At 51.2% G+C, this 25,378-nt stretch overlaps 4 protein-coding genes and 1 non-coding gene across 5 annotated transcripts; 3 read left to right on the forward strand and 2 right to left on the reverse strand.

Moving 5' to 3' along the window:
• The first annotated feature begins 2,822 nt into the window (after positions 1-2,822).
• Positions 2,823-4,551, forward strand: LOC100903310 (uncharacterized). The gene is made up of 6 exons (XM_003742132.2): positions 2,823-2,958; positions 3,080-3,303; positions 3,393-3,530; positions 3,664-3,814; positions 3,997-4,148; positions 4,296-4,551. The coding sequence occupies exons 1-6, from the start codon at positions 2,859-2,861 to the stop codon at positions 4,512-4,514; spliced, it is 984 nt and encodes a 327-aa protein (XP_003742180.2). The 5' UTR covers positions 2,823-2,858; the 3' UTR covers positions 4,515-4,551.
• A 3,207-nt stretch (positions 4,552-7,758) lies between these two features.
• On the forward strand, positions 7,759-11,830 carry LOC100903455 (probable RNA-binding protein 19). The gene is made up of 13 exons (XM_029111110.1): positions 7,759-7,949; positions 8,057-8,222; positions 8,321-8,487; positions 8,629-8,803; positions 8,893-9,048; positions 9,179-9,360; positions 9,473-9,743; positions 9,898-10,059; positions 10,175-10,373; positions 10,504-10,873; positions 10,958-11,140; positions 11,252-11,382; positions 11,469-11,830. Exons 1-13 carry the CDS (start codon positions 7,911-7,913, stop codon positions 11,770-11,772), a joined length of 2,505 nt encoding a protein of 834 aa, XP_028966943.1. The 5' UTR covers positions 7,759-7,910; the 3' UTR covers positions 11,773-11,830.
• An 852-nt stretch (positions 11,831-12,682) lies between these two features.
• Positions 12,683-12,764, forward strand: TRNAL-AAG (transfer RNA leucine (anticodon AAG)). Its single transcript has one exon. It is a non-coding gene; the product is annotated as a tRNA-Leu (tRNA).
• A 46-nt stretch (positions 12,765-12,810) lies between these two features.
• On the reverse strand, positions 12,811-18,721 carry LOC100897630 (diphosphoinositol polyphosphate phosphohydrolase 1). Its single transcript, XM_029111111.1, has 5 exons — positions 18,628-18,721; positions 17,913-18,329; positions 13,901-14,056; positions 13,690-13,774; positions 12,811-13,424 (listed from the first exon to the last, which is right to left on the reverse strand). The coding sequence occupies exons 2-5, from the start codon at positions 18,009-18,011 to the stop codon at positions 13,243-13,245; spliced, it is 522 nt and encodes a 173-aa protein (XP_028966944.1). The 5' UTR covers positions 18,012-18,329; positions 18,628-18,721; the 3' UTR covers positions 12,811-13,242.
• A 3,000-nt stretch (positions 18,722-21,721) lies between these two features.
• On the reverse strand, positions 21,722-24,510 carry LOC100903601 (protein CBFA2T3-like). The gene is made up of 9 exons (XM_018639049.2): positions 24,444-24,510; positions 24,176-24,343; positions 23,630-23,940; positions 23,224-23,498; positions 22,903-23,095; positions 22,544-22,787; positions 22,248-22,444; positions 21,855-22,130; positions 21,722-21,733 (listed from the first exon to the last, which is right to left on the reverse strand). The coding sequence occupies exons 1-9, from the start codon at positions 24,508-24,510 to the stop codon at positions 21,722-21,724; spliced, it is 1,743 nt and encodes a 580-aa protein (XP_018494565.2).
• Positions 24,511-25,378: the final 868 nt, after the last annotated feature.

The following is a 25,378-nucleotide window of genomic DNA, read 5'->3' on the forward strand; positions in this document are numbered from 1 at the left end:
TTTTCCCGGGCGGAACCGGCGCATGAGGGACCCCCACGAACACGGAACATTTCCTTTAGGATATCTACTGAGAATAGGCGACAAAGGAACACGCGCATGAGGAACACTCCGCACGGGAGGGCGCGAAGCCCGACCCGCCCTTACAACGGGGGGCATAGGCCCATATGCGAAGTTATTCGAAGTCCTAGCGCAAGAGCTCCCTCAGGTGCAAAGTACCATACACGGGCGTCTACCGGGTCGGATTCAGACTTCGGGAAACGAGCCCTGCCTGCCGGGGGGTTGACGTGTATTTAAGTCCATGATGCATGGGTGGAACTATGGCGGCGGCTTGTAAAATATATGAATTCTCAGTACAGTTCAGGCGGGGAGCTTCCCTTCTCACGGAAGGTATAAACGCCTCAGGCCTGGGTTAATGCATATTCATACGCCCCATGGCACACTCGGTGAGTACAAAGAGCCCTCATACTATCTTGGGGAGACCCTAACGCGCACGGGACGGTCACCCGTCCAACCTACCGCAAAGTCGAGCTGAGTCGACAGCTCGACCGATTCATCGCATCCGAGGAATTTCCACGGGGAGGAGAATCCCTGGACTCCCCTAATTGCTGTCACCCATGCTTATGCATATGTGCCACATTCCACGGGGTTGTGGGCGTGGAATTTCGTTGAGGTATAGAAATTCCGTCCGGGACCAAGCGCTTGAGCGGAGATTTATATGATATTAGGTTAGATCGAATACAGTCGCGTATCCCGGCAGACATTGCGATGCGATTCCCCGAGTTTTTCCGATCACTCCTCCTCCGTTACCAAGGACTGAATTCTCTGCTCTCAGATTCCAGATATTCCGACCAAGTGTCCGCGGCGCCGGCGCGGCGTCTCTTGATAGCCCTCGGGGATGGGCGACTCGCACCTAGATATAGCGACCGGGTGAGCGATTCTGTGTGCTGTCACTCGATGGATGCGCGAGTTTTCCATCCCCGACACAAGTCTGTCCCGATCCACCAACGGCATCCGATGTGTTCGACTTCAGAACGGTTTCGAGTTACATCAAAGGAACCCTGAAGCTGCAGCGCAGATTACGAAAAGTCGCGAGGATCCGGACAACATACTTAAACTTGCATAACTCCCCGTCCATAAATTCCGCTTCTCCAGATTCTCGCAGCAGGTGGAAAGCCACTACTTGCGGTCTCGCCATTCTCTCTGTTCTCTCGATGAGCTGCTCGAATGCGGTGGAGTTTACTGGTGGAATGAGAGCAGAAGTCCTTCCCCTCGAAACCAGACTCGGTATTCCTTCAAGAGCCCTCCACGAATCATTCGGGGAAGATTCCGGCTGTTCCCATGGGGAACTCCTCGAGTTATGGACGTCGCGCTCTTTTAATCCTGTTTCTTGAGGCCACGTAGACTCTCCGCCTGATTTGTGGGTGTGAATTCCAGAAACTGCGAATCGGGCATCAGCATCGGAGAGCTCCGGAATGGAGAGAAAGGCATAAGATAGATCGCCGAGCGAGTCCTGGAAACATGGGAAGATCCTCGATCCTCGTCAGAAATCGAACGCCAAGTCAGTCAGCTGGATGGACTGCTCCTTCGACCTTTGAGGACTCTTGCAGGTCAGCCAGATTCGAGACTTCGTCAGCGACTCTCTCCAGGAGCTCAGTCACTCCCGCTGCGGCTGCTCCGCTCCCTGACGAAGAAGCGTCATCGCGCAGAATATCCCGCAGCTCCCACGGCGTACCATCAGGGGAATCTTGCGTTCCCTCGTCCTGGTACGTGAAGAATCTTAAGATTCCGATGATGAGAACACGTCGGAGAGAATCATCGATTGGGAAATCTCCCTTCTCCACTGTGGCTCGACGTCCCATCGAGTCGTCGTTTCCCCCCACGCATTCTTCAATCGGCTCCGCTCTCCGAAGGAATCTCGGCATTCATCTTCGCATCCCGATTTGAGTTCCTGCTCTAGAGAAATTATCTTGCGGATAGAATTTCTAGCATGAATTCAAATCGGCTTCGGAATCAACTTCCAGCTCGCGGAGCCATCCAACCCGGGGCAGGTGAGGGTGCCGCTTGATACTCCAAACTGAAGCTCAGGTAGTTCAGTGTCAAGATGTGAGCCCCGTGGATCGGATACAGTCATTTGTCATTGTGATTAATTGCTGAGGGCGCTTGAACTGGGCAGAATACTCTTGATAAGGGTCTCGAAAACGACGCATACGGGGAAGTCGACTTTTGCGGGGACGCGCCCATATGACAGAAGACTCTTGAGGAGGTACTAGATTCCATACCACATGAAACTTCGCGGGCTAAGCAGGGGAAGCATTCGGAGTGAAGCTCGACATTACCGCTCTTGAGTACGGGGTGAGAGAGCGGGCGGGCGAGAGAGTCCCCAGGGCTCCACTCAGATGAGCGCCCTCTTTCCCTCGGTCTGGGACAGTCTACCCCGCAGGGGCGAAAGGTTTGACAATCAAAACTCGAATAGACTCTACACTGTCTAGTCAAACAGCGAGGGAATGCTTTCCCTTTGAGTTTGGAGATCGAAATCAGTGGTAGACGTTTGGAGCGATTGTGTGACAATTGCATAGAGAGCCGCGCTCTTCTTGAAACCGGTGAGAATAAGCTATCATACGCGAAACTCCATTATCACTCGGGGACAACATTGGATAACCTAACATATCCCGGCCGGGAAACTCAACACGTGTAACAACACCTTTCAGGACGGTCGACTCAGTCTATGATTTTCGAATTCCAGTGATTAGCCCGTACTTATGACAGTAGGAATTTCCGCGGCAGCTTTGGACGACCTACAGTAGTTCTGTCAACTCCTCCACATCCGAGCATTCACGGGATTCCGTACGGATATCATCATGTCGATGAGTCGAAGCGCTATCTTGTCTTGGGTGATTTGTTTGATGATAATCGTGGATCAAGCCCCACAGGCATCTCTGGCGGACAAGAATCGAGATTGTAGGTTTATTTACATCGTGAACTATTATTATCATTCGAGAATCGATCGATCTCTATTTCGTTCGTACTTGGAAAGTCCGATGTGGACCGAGCCTGAGTTCTGTTTCCTGTATCCTTCAAGTCCATATATCGTCACTGTGCTCGGGCGATCGCGGCTTCCCGCAGTACAAAGTAGTCCAAGGCGCTGTCCTCACATCGGAGAGCGAGAACAACTTGGATTGCGTCATCACGTTCCAGACAGATTCTATCCTACAAAAATTCATGATTCGCTTTGAGAAGCTTGCCTTGGATTGCAACGATCACCTCACGATTTTCGATGGTGCGCACGCAATCGGCAAGAGCAAGGTTCGTAGTTTCTACTTCCCATGTTGAGCAACTCGTAGAGTACTGAGCATCATCTATAAAGAAGGAACCTCTAAAATATCTTAACGCAGGTGGATTTGTCCTGTCGGAGCACCCTGGCGGACGTAGGCACAATCTTCACGCAGAGTAACTACGTGACTCTGAAATACACAACCGATAGCTTCAGCAAACCGAATAACGGCTTCAAGCTTGTCATCACGGCTTACAAGGTGGGTAGTCTGACCTATCACACCGGGTCACCAGACCCGGTCTAAGTATCCCGTCTCAGAGGAGTCTCCTTAGAATTGCTCCCTGGAAGCCGTGAAGATTCTCATGAATGATAGAGCTTTCATTTAATTCTAGGATATGAATAATCCCAAACATGAGCAGCTCTTCTGCCAACAATACACCTGCGGGCAACTGCAGCAATATTGCATTTCCCGGGACCTTTTGTGTGATGGAGTCAATCATTGTGGGGATGAGAGCGATGAGAATGAAAATGCTCAGTGCTACGGTAAAAGTCATTGATAAAAATATTATTTTATTCTTGCAAGGGGCACTCATTCCATTCTCCTCTATTCCTTTCGATAGGACAAGTTATCACTAGTTGCCAGCTCTGCTAATCCTAATCAATCAATCAAGCTTCGTCATCGGAAGAGTGAAACTATGCTCTGATTGTTTTTTTCCATAATCCAGACAGCGGCAGCAGCGGTCACCAGATACTAGGACTCCAGATCGCGCTTTTCTCTACCCTCCTCGTGATCGCTTTCGCATTTTGTGTGCTATGCATCCTAGCAGTGATTTGGTGCATGTGCCGAACGGAATCCCAGAAAGTGATCACGACTCAGGTTAGTAGTCAGCACCTTATCTTCCACGATAACAAAATTAATTTCTATCGTAAGAATCCATCCTTCGAGAGGCTTTGAAATCGAGGGCAATTCTTATATCCGGTCCCGACATGATTCCGATAAGAATGATGAGATTATTCGATCCAGGTTGTGCTCCATGACAAAGGACATTTTGACGATTCGAACATACGGACCAGTTTCGACGAAACAACGCTGACCCACTTCGGCACCTTGCGCGAGAAGACTGATCAGAAATTCAGTGATATCCAATTCGGATCTCAATTCATCTTCCCCTTGCAATCTCCTACAAATCCCAGCGAAAAGTCGATGACTCAGTTAGCACCCGAGGACAACTGGCTGGTCTGAAGAGGAAAGAATATCTTCGAGGAAAATAACGGGAATATCATGTACAGTGATCGATCATGTGGTTGGGTGTGTAGCAATGTACTCTGTAAGCAATGTGTGTGTACATAAGTCCGCCCTGTTGGAACCACGAGGGAAGGCGCGGGACTCGGGCTTCCACGAATCAGATCAGCTGCCCCCTCCTGACGTGTTGTGATTGAGTTAGCTTTTTTGGATTTCGATGGATCGCCCATCAATCTCCGCGTGAAATATTGTGATCTCGAACAATCGGCAGCCAAATCAGTGAGGAGTTTTGATTTCTGGATCGAGCCATCAATTGTACATGGGAGCGGAACGTGACCGCATGCTATGTAGAGAATGTATATATCCGAAGAATTCCACTATATACTGTCAGGACCAAAAATCTGTGACCTGGGACTTTTATTCAGTGAAGTATGGGGGTACGTGACCTCGTGTGAAAGGATTGAGAGCAACCTGCAAGATCCTTTCTTACATAGGGTTGTGAAACACTCGCCATCGACGTCAAATCAATCCAACCCACGATCCTTGGTGAGTTTTCACACCTTCATGGATGCCAAAAAATAACTTCAAAGTGTCGTCACCTGCAGTCGCTAGGAGTTGACTCCGTCTACAGAATAAATTGAATACGATCCTATTTTCTACTTTCGTCTTGCTCGTATCTCCATGAGTATGGAGAGCTCTGGTAAATACGTAAATGCAGACTGACCTCGATGCAAGGCTTCCCGACTCGAAGCTCCGGATTCGTCTTCTCGCTGGAAGTGAAATGGATTATCTCTCGAGTGCCAAACTGCTGCAGGGAGGCCTCTCTGATCTTTGATCCAAATAATCATTGGGGCACACGGGCGAGTTACCTGATAATCTCCGGGCTGCGGATCGTCGAGTTACTTCCTACTTCGTGCATCCGGAGACCCGTCTTGGTGGTAAACAGGAACGCAGCACAAATCCCTGTAGACTCCTGAAACCGCGCGCATGAGTCTATTGGTTCGGAGCCCGGAGAGAGTGGTCGGATACTTGAGGTGGTTCAATTGCGGAGGTGGTCCTCATCTCATCCAGGTTCCACAGTATCAGGAATTAAGAAACTCCCCTGATCAGAAAGACAAAAGTTCTGCGTCCGCGGGGAGGCTCGAGACGATGTCCAGATGAGAGCATTCACGCCTCCGTAGTGAGGTTATCAATAAGACCGGGACAACCATCAGCTAGCTGATGCTTCTCCTCCTGCAGAAATGATGCACATTGCGGCGAAGGGTGCGAAACTTTTTCGAATGCCTCGAATGGTCAACACCAAAGAAAAAGGATAAGGATGCTGTTTCGAGGGAGTTCATCACACGGGAAGACTAAGTGACGACAAAGCGTCTCAGTATTCTCAGATCCAGTAGCCAGGAACGTTTCCTTGGTGTTCCGTGCCTCATCCAGACATATCTTTTGTCTGGCAATAGCTTACGTTCTGTTATCGAGCCGAGAGGGCCATGATGAACATGAGGGCCACAAAAGCCCATCAAGTTGCTCCGAGCCGGAGCTCCTACGGCCGGCGTCGAGCATCCACCTGGAGTCGATAGGGAGTCTTCCGCTTCTTCGTTATATAGGTCGGAAGCGCGGAAGAGTACTGAAGACTCGAATCGATGGGGAAGCGAGTCAATGCCCCAAGGAGGATAAGACGTAAGAGTCGTCCGATCCGATACAGGAAAGAATGGCAGATCGCGGTCGAGATCTAAGCCCCGGGTCGGACAGAAACGTTCGAGGGGCCGCGATAGATCTCCGCAGACGAGTCGTCCCCGGCGGGACTATTCACCGACGGAGGACAGACGGCGAGCGGCAAGACCCTCCTAGCGAACTCAAGAGAGGCCTCGAGTGGGGTTCAGACCCCGAAAGGACTCCTGGCAGAGGCCCGCGTGGCGAGAACAAACATGTATTCTTTCGGCAAATCACCGCGATCCAGGAGGAAAGGGAGCTGGTGATGACTGGATAGCGATGATACCAATCTACTGCACACTCGTCGATAGCCTCATATGGGAATCAGCTTAAATCGATATCCGGAATCATCACTGTGATGGAAGATGCCATGGGAAAGGACTGATGATAATTGGCGGGGGCTTCAATGCACACCCATCTCTTCCCAGGCCACAACAATACCTGGGAGAGGCTGTTGTTGGAGTCCTGTGAGAGCCAGAATCTTATAATTATAATCCTCAGTCGAAGGATCTACGCGCCGGTCGATCCACGAGTACGCTCCAGTGAGACAATAAATCGAAGAATTCCGCAAAGAGATGATAAATAATGATGTCAAGTAGGCGACACGGATGAGTATCCGCAAAAGTTCATGAGATATCAAGCTCAAAAGAGAGAGCATATTCTCCTCGAGGGCCATACGAGAGACTATCAAGCGAGAAAAAGAGGAAAACCCGAAGTAGGGGAGAGCCAGGAAACATGGGGATCAAAGCGAGAAGACTCGGACAGAGATGGAGTTCCAAACTCTACAAAACGAACTGTCGGCGGCCTTCAGCGAGGGATGAAAGTTACGTCACGAGATTCTGAGAAAACAGATTCTTCAGAGAACGGCGGACCGATTCGGGTTGAGAGCCGAGATTGGGAGGGTTCACTCAATGAGTAGAGTTTCGATCAAGGAGGACACATGCTTCTTCGGTCCTTTTGTCCGCTCCCCGTAATTTCGACAGCGAGATCCCCTTTTCAGAATTCATGAGGAAGTGTTCCCTTTTTGGCCTTTCCCAGGGGATCGTTCCCGGTCACCTCCCGTTGATTTCACATATTTTTTGCGTTTAAGCGTTTAACATAAGAGTGTCCATATGTTCGTACCATATATTTGAATCATGCGGGCATATGTACGATCCGCATGGACCGCGCCTGCTGAGCATCGAACTCTGAGTGAACCAGAATTCCTCCCGGAAATCGCTGCAAAACTATCACCTGCCTAACAATCTCATCGACAGATTCCATTTTTGTGCAACTTCACCCCGCGGATTCCATGTGCTCATTTCTCATTCCTACAGACTTGACATACGTACAATCGTACGCTATATGAAGCAGACGGACAAGCATACAAAGGTGACTACCAAGCGTACAAGCTTGGAAACCGAATTTCATGCGTACTAAGGAGCTAGAAGATCTAAAATCGCGCCACTGCCCCCCTTCTCTCCACTTCGGAGACAACGAGTGGTTTCGATTCGACTCGGCGCACATGGTGCTTGTTATTATATACCTTGTTGTCGTCGCTATCGCGGAATCGATTTCGCAGCTGATTCTTTGGGAGATGAGGTTTTGCGTGTGACAGCGGGATCTCACGAAGATTCGCGTCGGCGCGTCTTCTTGAGCGTCGTGAGGTGCAGGGCTCGTCAAAGCGAAAAGCGTGTGATCCAAGTCGAGATGTCGTGCAGACTTTTCGTGAAAAACTTTCCAAAAGAGGTATGCGATCTCGACAGTCCCTCTTGACTCGAACCTTTTGTTGATCATTCGAATGGTATCATCGTCGAGACAATTTCCGCGCCACCTTAATATCTACATCCTTCCAGGCCACCGAGAATAAGATCCGGGATTTTTTCTCTTCGAAAGGGACCGTCACCGATGTCGCGCTCAAGTTCACACCAGAAGGAAAGTTTCGACGTTTCGGTTTCATCGGTTTCGCCTCCTCAAATGAGGCAGAAGAAGCGCAGAAATATTTCGACAAAACATTCATGGGTTTGTTCTTGTTCCTTTTCCCGATTTATTGTTCTATACCTACGCGATGTCTTGCTTCCCCCTCCGCGAGCAGCCTTCGGACATTCTGAGCCCCCCAGGTACATCCCGTCTCCATGTCGAAATTTCGAAAGAGCTGGCGGAGAAGCCTCGTCCATGGTCGAAATATTCCGAGGGGAGCACAGCATACTTGAAAACACACCCTGAAGAAGCAAAGCAGAAAGCTGAGCAGCTAGAGACAGAAAGGAAGGAAAAGCTGGAAAAAGAGGTATGGGAGAAGAAACCACTGAAGGCTCGCTTGTCCGCCTGGACAGAGCGGATGTTCTAGAGCTCCGAATCACTGGAAGATGCGTTCTCATCCACCGCTGTTTCGGGAGGACGACGCCTTAGGGAGATCGCAACTTTACAGAGAATTCGCCGAGAGAAGAAAGATTTCCTGAAAGAAGTCTTCGGTGATGTACCAGAGGAGGACGAGAAGTTCAAGGAGTTCTTGGCTGTCAATCAGAGCGAGAAACTCGTTTGGACAAACGATGAAGCAAAGCAAGAGACGTCTGCGGGAACGACGCATACGGATGAAGGTGTGTGTGGTTTCTTGACTTTGGATGGATTTCGGAACGATCCACGCAAGGACCTGACGTTCGATCACCGCTTATTCCAGATCCTCCTTGCGAAGTGAACGATTCGGACAAGAAGCTGCCCAAAGAGATATTCCCCCATGTCGTGGTGGTCCGAAATTTGTCCTTCAAGTGGAAACGGAAAGACCTGAAGAGCTTTTTCAAAGGTCTCTCCGTGTGTTCGATCCGAAAATGTCTCCGAGCCGGAGTGAAAGGTCAGCGATGAATTCTCGCTGAGAAATCAGCCATCCGTACGAGATCCTCATCGACCGAGCTATGAACGAGTGTTGTTAGTCACATGAAGATTCAAGAGTCGACGGCTGAAATCACATTTCACATAATTAGGTGTAGCTTACGTGGCGTTCGAGACCGAGGAAGATCTGAAGGAAGCCCTGGGGCTCGACAAATGTTTCATGGAACGCCGTCAGGTTCGTGTGCTCAAACATTCCGACCGAACAAAGGAAACTCAAGAGAAACCCGTTTCGGCCTACAAAGACAAAGAAGTCGCTCCCGAAGTCGTCGCCGATGTGAGTGATCATTTCCTTCTCGACAGCGTGATCAGTGGAATTACAAGGAATGACCGACAGCTACCCCGCCTAAGAATTGCTTGGACTTAGATCCCTATTCCGATCATTCCAGACCGGGCGTCTCTTCATCCGGAATCTGCCGTACACCACCACTGAGAACGAGTTGGAGGACCTCTTTAAGCCATTCGGTCCTATCGCGGAGCTCCATCTGAGCATCGACTCCATAACGAAAAAACCGAAAGGATTCGCGTTCGTCGCTTACGTCTTTCCGGAACATGCGATGAAAGCCCACCAAGCGCTTGATTACACGACTTTCCATGGGCGTCTCCTGCATATAATTCCCGGTTTGGCGAAACAGGAGGACCCGCTGCTCTCGAAAGGTAGCATCCGTAGCCACTTTCACGTGCCTTCGCCGCAGACTCAGTATCTTCTCACGACCGACGTACCTTTCTCTCGAGCATTGTCTGCAGCTCCTGAGTCTCGGGGGGAGATCTCCCGGAGAGATGACAGCGATAAGAGAGAGCTCCCATTTTCCAGACAAGGCGGGCTCTTCTTTCAAGACCGAAAAACAGGCGAAACTCCGATCCCAGTCTGGGAGCGCTCACTCCTGGAACTCGCTCTTCTTAGGGGCGAACGCTGTCGCGGACGTCATGGCTGAAAAGTATTCTGTTGATAAAATGCAACTCCTCGGAGCCGTGAGTGTAGTTTGGTTGCGATGGAGGTTTGAAGTCATCGACTTCACCTTTCGATTGGCTATTTCTCTTTCTCATCAGCGATTCGCCATGTTCGACAAGGTTCTATCGCTTGCAGGGAGACGGCGAGAGTGTTGCTGTCCGAATGGCGCTGGGGGAGACTCAGATCGTCAGCGAAACTCGCGAATTCCTCGAGAGTCACGGCGTGGACCTCTCGGTGTTCAAGCAGAACGTTACAGAGCGCAGCAAGACCATTCTTCTCGTGAAGAATCTGCCGGCCAATACGAAAGAGATTACGCTGTGGGACCTTTTTGATCCGAAGTGAGCATCGCTGGAATTTCTCCCCAGAAGAGCCTGGCTCTCGCCGGAACCGGGCGGTGTCGAGGAATTCGAGAACAATCGGGTGGAAGCGAGTCAATATTCAGGACACTGAGTATTATGTAACTTACAGGAAGAAAGTCGTTCGGCGGGTGGTGCTGCCCCCTTCTGGAGTGACAGCCCTCGTGGAGTTCGCTGAGCCGCAGGACGCTCGAAGTGCGTTCAAGAGGCTAGCATACACCATGTTCATGGATCAGCCATTATATCTCGAATGGGCTCCGGTGAACGTGTTCAGCCGGGACGCAACCGCTGACGAAGCCACGAGACCGAGTGACGAGCTCGATACCGGTACTGCTGGAGACGGAGACGACGGCAGGAACGAAGCTCAAACGCAAAGCGTTGTTGACGAAGTCGGTGGAGCTGGGTCTGAGGAGCCGGAGGAGGGATCTGTCTTGTTTGTGAAGAACCTCAATTTCTCTACCACAAACGATGTTCTACAACGGGTGAGTAGCTCTCGGGCGAGAACGCTATCGAATCGAGACGACGCTGATGGTCGGTATTCTTCACAATAAGAGAATTCCTTCCAGCACTTCTCCAAGTGCGCAACCGTGGTCCAAGCAACTGTCGCCACGAAGTCGGATCCTCGCCAGCCGGGAAAGACGCTCTCCATGGGTTACGGATTCGTTCAATTTAAGTCAAAGCAAGATGCCATGATGGCTCTTAAGAAGTTGCAACATTCGACTTTAGATTCCCATACTCTGGGGCTGAAGGTGAGTTGGATGATCTCAGGATGGCCTGCGCTTCCCCCAATGTGATTTTCCGGGGAGAAACGCCCGCGAAAGTGATGATAATAATCGGGAGTCGACTCGGTATCTTCCCAGGTATCGCGGAGAGAAGTCAAGGCCGCCGGAGTTGAGAGGAAAACACAAAAGCTGGGAAAGGCGTCGACGAAAATACTCGTCCGCAATGTTCCCTTCCAGGCTAACCGCAAGGAAATCTTCGAGTTGTTCGCGTAGGTTCCGAGAAATTCGCGTTCTGCTTCAGCTTCGCTACATTAGCCTTGCACCATCGATTATTTTATATTCTCCTTCATTTCAGCGTATTCGGCGAGCTGAAAACAGTGCGCCTGCCGAAAAAAATGTTTGGTGGAGATTCGGGCTCTCACAGAGGTTTCGCTTTCGTCGAGTTCATCACGAAATCTGACGCCAAACGAGCTTTCGACTCACTGTGTCAAAGTACCCATTTGTACGGCAGGAGGCTTGTTCTAGAATGGGCCGAAGAAGAAGAGGAGGAAGTTGATTTGATACGGAAGAAAACTGCCGAGCAGTTCCTAGGAGAGCCGGCGAAGAAGAAGTTGAAGAAGGCTGACTTGAAGGAAACCCTCGAGGGCGCGGCCGCTTGAAATACGTTAAGCAGGGGTTTGAATAAAAACTGTACGGACTCCGAGAGTCTAATTTTCCGCGGATTAGTGTTGATTGTTTGCATATCGACTTTCTGCAGCCGGGAGCGCAACCTGGCACCGATAGATTTTTGACCAGTTCTGAACTCTCATTACGCTGCGGAAAGCAGAGCTGGGGAAATTCCTCTCATCTTCCACCTTAAAGAGGGGACACCAATTGACACTCGGAATCTCGGCGATGAAACAGGTTATAGAGAGATATTTCCCCTTCCGTCGCCGAGCATAGGCACGCAGTTGGACGCTTGAGATAGCATCTCGAGCATCAATGGACGAGCACTAGTCGTTCCTAGCTTATTCTTGTCGAGACCTTGAAGGGAAGCTCGAGTAGTTTATCTCATTTGGTTAAGAATCACGTAGCTCTTCCCGTTCCTACAATTATTCAAAGTTTTCGCACATCCTGTGCCATGCTGCAGAAAACATCTTATCGTTTGGGTTGGGATTAGCGGGACCAGAGCTCAATACTCGAAATCATTGCTCGGACTCAACACCTCTCGGTGGATTCTTTATCGGTTCGTGGACCTCAGCACCTGCGAAATTGAGGGGAATTCATCGCTGCGTGTTGTCGCAAGGAATCCGCTCGGTTGGGAGGTGCCGCATTCGATTCTTGTTTGAGAGAGCATTCCGGACATGAACAGGCTCGAGAAATATTCCGAACGGGGCTCGTCATGATTTCCTTTCCACCCTGAACGTCTTCCATTTCGACCACGGTAGATAACTCCAGGTGGTCTTGATGGATGACTGGCACACCTTGTCCTGGTTGTCGAGCCCGCTGATGCTCGGCGGAAGCGTGATCGGTAATCGGTACAATAGCCAGCGATCGCCGGAAGGACGCGGCGCTGCGAGCGAACAGGACGGTAGCGTGGCCGAGCGGTCTAAGGCGCTGGTTTAAGGCACCAGTCTCTTCGGAGGCGTGGGTTCGAATCCCACCGCTGCCAATATTTTGTCGCGTCATAAGACGGCGAGAATGATTCCATACAGGGAGTTGAAAAATAAAATACGTTTATTCGTCGTTCAGTCGATAACGTGATGGCTCTGGCGTGTAAGTAAAAACATTAGGCATGTACAAGTACGTCGAAGAACCAGGTTTTTGGAGTTCTCTTAGAGGTTATTATTCTGACTTAAGATCGCGCGTAAATGGTTGACATGTCTTTACGAAGCACCGTCCGACGTAGAACAGAATTCGTCATCAGCAGTTCCCAAAGAGCTTTTTCCAGAGACCGAAGACGACCAGCTCACTTACGGGACGAGCCTGCGGGCTTATACTGCTGTCTCGAAATCCCATAGCCTGAGAGACGCGTAGCGATCCCGTCTTGCGACGCTCCGACCGAAATGAGATGGATCGAAGAATACTGTGTAGGACAACATAAATGCATCGATGAGCACGGGTTCGATAGCGTCGAGTTGTAAGATGTCTTACTGCGCTCCAGCTGCCACGTCGGACGGTGACACACTGCTGGCGGTTGGGACGATGTGCGTAGAATCATGCGTCACGCCCTGCGTGGCATTTAAAAGTTGAATGTAGACGCATTGCACGGGCCTGGATACCATCAATTCCTGGATCGCTCCAGCGACCGTGAACCATTTTCTTGTGCGGCCTAGAGAAAGGAGTAAGACATGAGAATGGATTCGACTTCCACGATAATTGGGGCAATCCTCAATCGATGTACCGGAAATATTCTGATAGAAGGGAACTTGATTGACTCGTGTAGCTCATGAGAACGCGATTATGGAGGGCTTCGAATTCGACCCTGAGGATGCCCGTAGATTAGCATGTTCACGGCATACATGTCTTCGTCAAACAAAGATAAAGGCGTTATTCAATGTTCCAGCCTCGCGTACTGACGCCGGTGGTCAACTCACCGACTGATTTGGATTCATCCCATTCACTTAGTTCCTCTTCCACTTGGAGCACGAAAACGTGGGTTCTGTGTCCTCGTTCGTGACTCTGGGGAGAGAGTAGGGGGGAAATTTGAATATGAAGCATGCGCTAGGATCATAGATGTCTGCTCCCGAAACTCACACCAAGTGTGATTTTTGCATGCATGCTTACGTATTGACGTGCTGATCTGACTTCGAAAACGCCGAGACAACGACCGAGCGTTCCTCGTACACCGGCTTCCTCCATGACTTCACGGATTGCCGCCGTCGAAGCGTCTTCACCCGGCTCGAGGCCACCTCCCGGAACGATGAAGCGCTCAGGCGAAGCGGTTGACGAGACCAGAAGGATCTGGGAAGGAGAAGGATAATATTATAGATGAAAGTTCATCGAATAGTTCCGATTCTCATCGTGAGCGTCTGGTTATCTCTGGAGCTTATCGCTCCGTTCATGCTCCAGCCTTCGAGGCACAAGGTATCTGTTCAAGTCGTAATCTCCGAGCGCTTGTTAGTGGTTCCGAAATTTCTAATCTTCAGAGACAACGATAGACCACTGCTGCAAGTAAACAACCTGATGATAGCAACCTGCTACGATTCTTGTCAAACGACTTTTCATCTCTTAGTTCGAAGCGCTTCCGCCAAAACTGGTGCTCATTCGTAATGCTGCTCAGCGTCCTGAGTTGTAATCATCCCTTCCAGATTAGATGTCTAAGACTCTAAAACGCGTCCGGATAACGTAATCTCTGTTTTCTTCCAAGTTTCTGGAACGAGCTAGCGAATTAGCTTTTTCTCCATTGGGAGAGCACTGATACCGCTGTGCAAGACGGGAGCTGAATGCAAGCGGCATGAGTGAGATGCATTCGTTCGGGTTCCCGAAAGTTGAGGGGGTTCCGCGAAATTTCCAGTGCTCTATGTGGAATGCAAAGAAGCCGCTAGCCACTCTGAGATAGAACCAGTTCCTCGAGAGGTTGATCCACCAAGAATGAGCCCACATTAGTTTGGTAACCGACCCTGAGCGTTTTCGCTGCATCCTCTGAAGAAGCCTTCCAAGCGCGGCACTAGTCTCGGCAGCCTAATCAAAGCAGAGCCCCTCCACCTGTATCTCTGGGTCGCGCACGGGGGTGCAAACCACTTCTTCGACCAGTTTCAGGGGCGTCCTTTCCGGCGCAAGCCACAGAAAAGACAAGAAGGAAAGTCCCATGAGAATTTCGCCTATTCAACGAAATTCGGGAATGAGTTCCTGAGAAGGGGCTCCATCCTTCAGATCGGCCCCGGGTGCCTTCTCCCGCTAATGATGACTCTTCCACGTTCCCCAGATAACAACATTGTCTGAATCTGTCGGCTCTCCCGTCCCGATGAATCATATCCGTCATCATCATCGATTTGCCAAGGAGCGGGCTCTCCTGCTCTGCGACGCTCGGGGTCATGGACGCCTGAACCTCGCGATCTGTGGTACTGCAGTGCCGCGCGTTCCGTTCCCAGGTGGCTCGGTCGAGATTTCAAGATGCCCAGATTCTAGTCTGCTCATCGGATCGTTGGCCGATACCTACTAGACCATGGACAGGACCGCAGCCTGGTCCCAAGGATAAGCCCCCAAGCGAAGTTTCCTGCTGGAATCAGCATTTCCATTGATCGCGCGCTGCTTCTTGCTCTGGAAAGTTTCGAGGTGCTCCTTCCGGTCAGAGCTCGGAAGCTCCGGCCCTGGCCTCAGAACTCCCGACCTGACATCGACAGCGATGAGAGAACCGAGTCCCCTCTTCGTTCCTGCTTCTGTGCCCAAAATTCACCAGAACATATGTAGGTACTAAGTTTCTCGCGAGTGAAGTCTCTCTGAACACACATATACGATACAGGCTGGTTATGGTCCCTTCATATCTTGTCTGAGGATTTCTCGACCGCGAAGGTTCGACCAGGGAGCTTGCGTCTCTAATAGGCAGACCATAGCGGCTAGTCGAAGTACTTTGGGAGCTATTCTGGATGATCATCCGGGCTTCTTTTCGAGGAAGGCCAACATGAATTCGAGCGAGGAGGTCATCGCCGTGCCGTCTGTGTCTTGCAGAGAGATCTCGCGTCGTTCAATACCCGACAACATCGCTCAGAGCCTCGAAGAGAATACCGCAGTTCCGGACTCCGTGATCATCCCCGAGAAAGCTTCGATCTCCTTCGAGAAACTCTTTCAAGTCTACAAGGTAATCGCCAGCAATTTCAAGCGGGATGAGGATTCCAATAGTCAGCAGCGATCCGTGAAATGCGCGGGGATGATGATGCTCCGCTTCCGATTTTCCTTGCCGCTCCACCATCGGTACTGACTGGGCACGCTCATGAGAGAACCTTCGTGGGCTGGAAATCGTTACCGAGTGCTGCTTGTCGACTCTATCGAGCATCTATCGCGACACGTATGTTCGACGAGGGAGGACCTTGACGACCGATCCCAGTCCAGGTGGATGATCGTTGGCTTCCTCCAGCGTGAAATAGCCGTCACGAGCGAAACCACTCTTCGATAAGTGTGTGACTCGAGAAATGAATGCGAGAAGCCGGTGGATATCCTCCGGTTCACTCGCTTGTAATCGGATACAGTTAGAAGATAGTTGCCAGGGACCACCCTAGCAAACGTCACAGTGTCATAAAGCTCGTTCTTATGACACCAGTTGCTCTTTTCCCGAGAATGAATCAGGAAATAGGACAAAGACCGAGAGTGAACTTGTCGCATGACAAATCTCTTAGATCTTTGTTCTGAACCTCGGGAGGAGGAAGGGTTGAGCTCTTGGCGAGAGGTTCCTTGATGTGATGCATGTGCCTGCTCGAGCTGACCTTTTTCTGGCCCGAATTGAGTCGATTCTGATCCGAGCCCTTGATTCACAATTGGATGTTCAGAAAATGAGCTCTCTCTGTTTACTTCCTCACTCCAATTTAGGCGATTTATGAGATCCGATTAGCGCATGATCTACCTAATTCAGTTTGGTTCGATCGACGATAAACTCCGCTATGACGTTCCATGGCGTCGGACGCCGCTCCAACGAGCCCATCGCTCTTTCGCAAACCGCGGTACGGGGATAGGGAACGACTTCGCCAAAAATAAAACATCATTCCGACGCTGCTCGTCAGAAGCTACGCAGGGAGTTTGGACCGGCATAGCTATAGAGTAGTTTCAATCAAACTAGCGGAGTTCTCCTCCGGCGCGACACGCCAATGGCAGCTAGCTATCAGAACTAGCATTTGAAAGAATATCAACCCACGGGAGTTGTGGATACGTCGCCCAGTAGGTGGTGCGAGCATGTCGGAATCCACGATCCTGAGGATACTCCGTAAGACAGCCACGTGCTCATCCATTGAAAGGTCTTCGGAGACTCGATTTCGACGATGTTCCGGATTCAGCTCATTATTCAAGGCGGCGACCTTCCGTTGGCGGAGCCGATTGTACTGAGCGACGAGGGAAGCTCGCACTCTGATGTTCCGACTTTCGACATCCGAACATCAGAACAACTTCGACACGGTAGTCGGATAGTCACCCGTCACCCACATCGCGACGAAGTCGCTTGATGAGCTTTAGGGAATCTCACTCAAGAGCAGGTCTCATAAGTTGTCATTTAAAATCCGGGTCGCTTCTGTGAGCTCCATCCGATCATTTACGGCCGATGCTCAAGCGAGAGTCCCATTGTTCCAAAGACTTCTATCCCCCCGAACTGTAGGTATCCGATTGACTCTCTCTGGGGTTGCGCGGACCCGAACAAAAGAGCTCATTAGGGACGCCCGGCTTGTCTGCATTCTTCGCTCAATCATGCGCCGGGCGTTCACCGATGTCTGCGGCGCGAGCGCCCGAGGCGAAGAAATTTCTGAAGGGGTCTCTAGAGAGAATTTTCTTCGATTGAGTTAAACCCCAAGTCCAGATTCCAGAATGTGCCGGACCCACCGAGCACTAGCGGGGATTCCGGCCCCCACCGGAGTCCAGGGGTTTCCCAGTCGAATCGCTTCGAAACTCGTTCTCTCCCGCCCAATCGCTGAGGAAAGATAACGGTACTTTCACGAACCGCAAGGAACCGGTCCGCTTCGCTTCAAACAAGAGCAGCTCGAGAATATTCCCATGGGTTCCCCATAGGAAGAATGTCTGCGATATTGAGCGCTCGTTCAGGGGACATCCGTGACTATAGTGACAGTGTGTTCATACCTATTAAAGAAAAAACAGTCCGAGAATGCTCAAGCAAGCTTACCTCAGTATCGCTCCCATCACCTCGAACACAGACACACGCGGCGCGTTGACGGAATCCGTCTTTGTCGTAGATTCGGATCTGATCGGTCTTTTCTTTCATCTTCGAAAATCTGTCAGAGCGCGCCCGTTCGCGTGTTTACTCGCACTCCACTGCACTAGCACCGGCGCTGCTCGAGCGCCAAAGCAAGAGAAAGTACGGAAGGAAGGGGAGATTCGCAGCTGCTCGATTGTCAGGCGTTCGCGACTTTTAACGGGACGGTTCACTGGGCCAAGTCGCGGTCAGAGCCGCTTATTGCGGTTTCTGATGCAGCCGTGCACGAATACGCTCCTGAGCCGGGAGTCAATCGAGTCGTCTAGGAGTCTTCCTTCAGCGTTGCCAGTAGCTTCTCCCGGCGGCGAACGATGTCTGTCGTCCGATCTTTAACAACAAACAACACGGCCGGTCAGATCCCGTTGACACACACCGCACGAATGCTCGGTTGCACGGGAGAATGGTTGCAAAACTCGAAAGCCAGCTGGATCCTTATGTATCGAGACTCTCCTTTGCGAACACCGCACTCGGCAGCAAGTGATAGCGCTACCGAACTACTTCGCAACCGATGATTTGGCTAGTGACTGACTGGCCGGCCATCAGACCGAGATGATAGCACGCAGTACACGATTCTATCGCTGAGAGGGGTAATGATGACTAAGAGTCTCTTTTACTCTCAACTCACAGCACAGTTCGGACAGAAGAGCAGAGGGAGCGGCAGCAGCCACTCAGGAAGCCATCGATTCGTCAATAGCTGGCTCGAACCAGCTAAAGCGAGTGGAGTTCGCTCTGTTCGCTCACGTTTCTTGTACACACTCTCGCCCTACTCGCTCTCTCACTCGCCCGATTGCCTACTCACTCGCGGTCAATGAGCGACCAGCAGCCGCAACCAGCAGTAGTTGTTAGAGCCTCTTGTTGATGTTTCTTTCCAGCGCTGCGAGTGGTTGCAACGCCGGCGGTAGCAGCGGCTGGTACTCTCCGGGAGATGGTGCGAAGCGAGCGTTGTCTGCAGCGGGTTCGGTGGTCCATCCGTCCGCATGCGTGCTTCGAATCCTTCGAGTACAACGGCCGCTGCTCCCTGTACTGCCTGCCTGCAGTGGCGGTGCTAGCGATGCAGAAGGTGGTCGGTCGTCCGCTTATGCCCTTTCTCACATCTCCACTGCTACCCTCGCCGGCTCTTCCAACTTTCACACTGAGGAGACAGACCTTAAATCGACCGGCCGCTCGGAGGCTGCCTACGTAAACACTGAAAAAAGCTACGGACGGTGTAAATTCTACGCCAACGACAGACAGCTCTTCTGCGTTGACAAGCTCCACGGAGGCTCGCCTGGACGATTTGACTCATTATCCTCAGAATCGAATGATCGCTGTCAACGCGTCGGCCACGAGACACAAGGCCTCGCACTCGAGTTCCCTTGTCCGACAAAGAAGTTTCGGATGGAGGATGTCTTTCCCAAGATGTTCGAAACGAGAGGGGGTTTCCACTACACCCGATCGCTGCGGTCGTCAGCCGGTCCCTTGACGGGTCGGGAGGTCTCCGCAGAGGTGCTGGGAGAGAGTTCCGAAGAGTGATCACCGGCCCCGGGTACGTCCGCAATGACATGAAATCATTGAGCCTTCCCCGTCGAGCGTCGGATATACTACGATCGATACGGGAGAGATCATCAAGTGAATCAATCGTTTAGCTCAATCCTCATTCTGAATTAGGGGAGGGGGGGGGGCGAATCACATTAGGGGAACTGGAATCTGCAGAAGGGCAGCGTGCTTGATAGGGCGAACTTTCCGAGGAGCAGAAGAGACTGAGGTGATGAGTCCCGGAGGATCCCACGGATGATCCGCTGAGGGGAACTCGTTCCTGTAGTGTCAAAGAATAGCGTCGTGCATCTTAGACGAGAAGGAACTTGACCTTCGCTGTCTTCACTCGACTCGACATCTCGCGCTTGGAGTTCCCCTTCGCAGAGGAGAGACCCCCCTGACTGAGGAAGGTCATCGCCATACCTGAACTCCAAGTTCCAGGTGATCTTTCGCTCCGCAGCCTCTATCGGGGGACGTCAGGTGAAGATTCTGTGAAGCTCTCGCTCCCATCTTCGCTCTGCCTACACTTGCGACCCGTGAAGCACGAGTAATTCAAATAAATTGCAACATCGCGTCAGGCACGACCTGATGGAATCAGAGAGCAATGAGCTTGAAACTCGAGCTCCTAGAATTCAGGATGCATCAAGCAATAGATAGTGCCAATGATATGATACGGAGGCCGGTGGAACTCGAACTCGGATGCCGCCATGGAACCGGGCTCTCAAGATCAAGGATTTCCAGATTTTCAGGATGGGATGCTCTTGGCGGCGTCAACGAAACGGGATCAGAGTTTGGCGTCAGAGTTCCAGCCCTGCATTCATCGCATTACCGAATAGTGCTCCTCAATCGTCGTGGTGCACTCGGTTTCCGAGGAGAGATTAGGGGATGATTCTCAAGAAATCACCAGGCACTCTATTCATGAGCATCGACGTGTGTTCGAATGTATATTCATCCGTGATATGCTACAGACAGGATGTTTGTCCCGGAGGATCGGTATGAGGCTCTTATCCTCCCCTTCAATTCCGCTTGAGACGCAATCATTACGAAATCGTACAAACAGATCGCCTATCGTCTTTATCGATATTTCGAGCAGCGATACAGTGCTCGGTGCGAAATCAAAATAATTCCAAAGAAAATTCCGAAACAATCATTGAGTGATAGATTCAATTGTTTGCCTACCCAGGAACTAGTTTCCTGCTAACAGTAATTCTCTACGCTCTAACCAGTATCTTTTCGACCTTACGGTGGGATTCAAAATTACGTGAACAAAACACTCGATTCTCTTCCACACAGGAAGCGATAAAGCTCGAGCCTCAGCCTGTTTTCAACCGAACTCGGGCAAGGAGGACGGCGCTGTGCGTTCATATGGTATGCTCTCGCTCATTGTGACTTCCTTACTCCGTTTGACATGATCAGTGAGCGGAAGCCTCGTTGCCTTTGATCAGCTCAGAATCTTGCGGGATCTGGGGCTCAGTCCTTCCGACCAAGCAGCATGACCTCGAGACCCGTCGCGACGATTCGCCACGGTCAGAATTTTCATATGGTAGGGTTCTCTAGAAAGCGACCTCTACCCATCGTATTCCTCTCTGTACATTATCTACGTACTACAGGAGACACTGCTATAAAGTTCCTAGAAAGCGTCTCGCCCTCTCCCTTTTGATTGGCTCAACATACTCCGAGGACTTTGGTTGATGACCGAAGGGCATTTAAAAATTGTGCGAGCAAGAGCTCGTTCGATGATCAGAGAGACACCGAATAACTCTCGTTCCCAATGGTGTGGGATGACCTCGCACCGGAGAAAAACTCGCCTAATGAGAAGCCTTAATCGCTGCCTAGAGAGAGAGCGGGAACAATGGTGAGGATGTTGGTCAACGTCGCTTATGGTCGATTATCAAGGATTCGGATCGATGTTTTTTTCGAATTATGAACCCATCTAGCGGATAAGCTAGGAATGAATCTTAGAGGGTAACAACTGACGCATTCTGACGGTCAGAACAATCGTATAATGAGTGACTGACTCTGAGGTTTCCGACGCAAGCTCCAGGCGTAATCTGAATGAATTTTCCCGATCTGTATCTTGAGATCAGGGTTGCTAGGTGGGCGAATGCTTGGGGATCCGCGAGGGACGGCTGCGCTCCGAGAGTTTCCTCTGGATCTAGATTCAATGGGTAGTTGATTTTTGCTCGAATGTTTCCTCTGGCGACTCAACAAGGTTCCTGCGAAAATGGAGCGCGCGTTGTCTGAGAATATGATTCAATCGACTTTTCGAGGAGTCTTTCGAGAAGAACATCATCGCAAGTTTCGGGGATTATTCATCACGGAGCCGATCGAGCCTACCTTGGGGTCCTTGCCATCCTCGGCATCCGACGAACCTGCTTTGTCTTGGGACGGAGACACTAGCTCTTCTCTCTTACTCGCTAAGGGGGCCATCGATGTTGCCGGCATCAAGAGTCCGCCTCCTGAAGGCACCGTAGCCGCGCGCAAACCCGACGCACCGCAAACCTTGTGATGCTGTTCCCAATCTTTGTGTTGACAAAACGAGCCGCAATAGCGAGCCAAATTGCATCCGCTGCAAGTTTCGCTCGCACGCCGTCCACAGTTCCAACAGCTCGACTGGAACGATTGGAAACCTTGAGCTCTCGTTCGGGGACGTTCTTGATTTTCGAGTGGGATTCAGGCTCTCCCGACATCTCCCCGAGCCCTTGATACCCTCCTCGTGATTCCACTGACCTCGGCATCCTCACTTCCGATCATGGGGTGCATCACGTGATCGTGTAGATCCAAACGTCGAGCAGCGGCTTCGCTAAGAATGGAATTCATCTTCGCTCGTTCTACCGCCAGTAATTCAGAGGTGCGTGATTCGGCAGCGGAAAGAGTTTTCTGGAGCTCGAGGACGGCATGTCTCTTGACTTCGTTGACAGCTTCTTCTGAAATTTATCGACGCTCGATTCGATGCCACAATCATACCATGGCGCTTGAGGCCTGCCTCGATCGCCCGCAATGGAGTCACGTGGAGTAAAACCCACCAGCTTTTCGGCGAACTTCCGACACGCGAGTCTCAAGCTCAACTCCCCGATCGAAGTTGAGTGGCCCGAGGAAATCGCCGATCCGTTTTTTATCGACGACGTCTTGCTCTCGAGCATCGACAGATGAAATTATCGGGGTCCAGACGAAGTCGGCGAGGAGTCCGGAAGGTATCCCGGGGGCCCGTTGCAACACGCTGACCGCTCTCTTTGTTTTCTCCACCAGTCCGATGATACAGTTGAGCATCTATTCATTCGCAATCATGAATGATGGGAACTCAATTCCTTCTCGCTAGGTACGATGCATTCCCATAGTTTTATGATTGAGAATATGTTGTACGCCAGAGCTTGCCTGCACTTACATTATGGATATTCCGCAACACGTCGTCCACGGCGTCAGATCTAGGCTCCGGGCGGAGGATCCGATCGATTCTGTCCAATCTTTCACGGTAGATTTCGTGACTGCTATCCAAACGCGACGGCATCTGCACTCCGTTCGAGGATAGCTGACGCGCGCGTTTGTTGTGAGGTCCGAAAGGCTCTTCTTTCAATCGACTGTAATGATTTTGCGAATTATCTTCGATAGAGGGAGATGCTCTCCATTGAGGCATTCGGAGACACTGGGGGAGAAAAAACATTTCCTCTCGATTGGCGAACGGACTAGACATAGCTTATTCACGAACTTTTCCGAACGCGGACGTTTGAGCGAATTCTCCTTCGCTTCCGGGTGAAAGATTTCGAAGGGCTCCCCGGCCTGACAATGTGGATCCAGAAGAAACGATTCGTGCGCCCGGAGATACTGCTGCGGACTCTGCTTAGCGCTCCGCGCCACGCTCAAGAGATCAGACTGCATCAGTGGGAGATTTGAGTGGAGGAAGGGCGTGACGAAAGGTCTCAATGGATAACTCGTGACCTCCTGAATTTTTGCGTGGAAATCGTCGATCGAGATCGAACCACCCTGGAAAATGCGAAGTTCATCTGTTGAAGCGCCGCGCCGGTTCTGCGGTGCACGATCTCGTGCACGTCCCCTCATGTCTCTTTCTCTGGGCTCAGCGGATAATTATGAATTTTCGCAACCAACGAACGTACCACGACTCCCTGGATGTACTGATGGACCTTTTCGCCGACCTCAGGGGAGATATCGTTACCGAACTGCTGGAGTGTGCTGAGGAACCTCTTGACTTTCGCCAATTGACGGATATTGTTGTCGTTGTTGCTGCTACTACTGCTGCCACCATTACTATTATTGTTGTTGCTTCCGTTGCTGGTGCTGTTATTGAAAGAACCGATAGCAGCAATGCCCAGCGTCATCGAGGAACCAACCTCTAGGTCGGTCGAGCTCGGTCTCGACTGACTTTGAGGAGTCGTCGAGGTTGCGTGAGCCGTCGTCGGTGAAGAAGCTGATCGTGGAGGTTCTTCAGGCACGTGAAAAATAATTTGAAAATAACAAAGTTGATGGTGTCTGTCACGCTCGTCAAAATCTATTGCAAGTATCCCTCATATCTCGACGGAACGAGTTCCCCAATACCCGCAAAACCCATCCGGCATCCGAGGATGAATATTGCGCCCTATTCAGGACTTATTCAAATTATTATTTTTCCCTCCGCCGTACGATTGATTTGTGGTCATGCTCACCTCTGTTGGAGTTGCGTGGAAAAATGATCGGTGGTGTTTGAATACTGGGGGGCGACGTTTGAGGCTGTGGCTCACGTGGCGACTGCTGGGGCATCTCTGATTCCGCCCCCACAGGAGGGCGCTGTGGGTTCGCGGGTCCGTTAGCAGCTGCGGCAGCCGTTGCGAGTTCTGCAATCCAAAAGCCACTTAGTCCAGGCAGCTGGTGCTTGCCGCGGCCGCCATCTGCTCTGATATTAAAATTCTATACTGCGACTGATGCCTGACTGGCCATAAGGCTCCTGCTGCTGCTGCTGCTGCCACTGCCTGTACAGCCCCACCTGCCCCGCTAGTTTCATCTCGGCAGCGGCGGCGGCCAAATTCAACGAACAGCTGATCCGTTGGCACAGCCGGCAGATTTGCCACCCATCGAGCCCCTCACCAGCTCTTTCCGCCCCCAGTCTGGCCTCGCTACATTTTCGGCCCAGCGCCTCAGCTCCGCTCCCCGCAGCTCCTTCAGTGAGCCAGCAACACATGCAAAGTCTTTTTGCCGTCTGAAACTTTGCCAATACTTTCTCTTTTGACTATTTTGATCGCGGACCACATCGAGCGAGCTATTTCGGCGGAGGAGGACCAAGATTAGAGAGGCAGGCGAGCAGGGATACGCGAGTGAACAAGCGTGCCAATGCAACCTAATCTTTCAAGGCGATGCTTCGGGAAGCCTAATTGATCACAGCTTCAGCGGGCCGTCGCATAATGAGGTGGGAGATGTCTACCTTTGACTGGCGGAGCTGACTCTCCGTGAGGACGACCATTCCCCGTTTTTTCTCGGTCAAGAAGCCTGGAAACTCGATGCGAGAAGTAGGGCGCGGGGATATGCCTCGTGAATACGCAGTCGAAATTTTTCAACAAACACTCTCACTGTGCCGCTTCAGTCACTCGAGACGCCGTCAAGCGCCGTAGGTTCTGCTTTCGCCTCGTTCCGGAGCGGTTTATCGATTCAATCCGCCGCGAATCGTACAGGTTTATCGCTTAAGCCTAGCTGCTTGATCAATTCATCGGGTGCCTGACGGGGATTGATGAGAGATTATGCGGAGTGTTCCCCGAGGCGTCGGAACATAGCTTCCCCCCGTCTAGGCAGGAATAGACTCGTAGTCTCGCCGGCATGATACTCCCGGGGGCTCATCCAATGAATTTTGGCCATATTCTCATGCACACATCCTGTAT

Source organism: Galendromus occidentalis, unplaced genomic scaffold (genome assembly GCF_000255335.2).
Source record: "Galendromus occidentalis unplaced genomic scaffold, Mocc_1.1 scf7180000077284, whole genome shotgun sequence".
Lineage (NCBI taxonomy): Eukaryota > Metazoa > Arthropoda > Arachnida > Mesostigmata > Phytoseiidae > Galendromus > Galendromus occidentalis.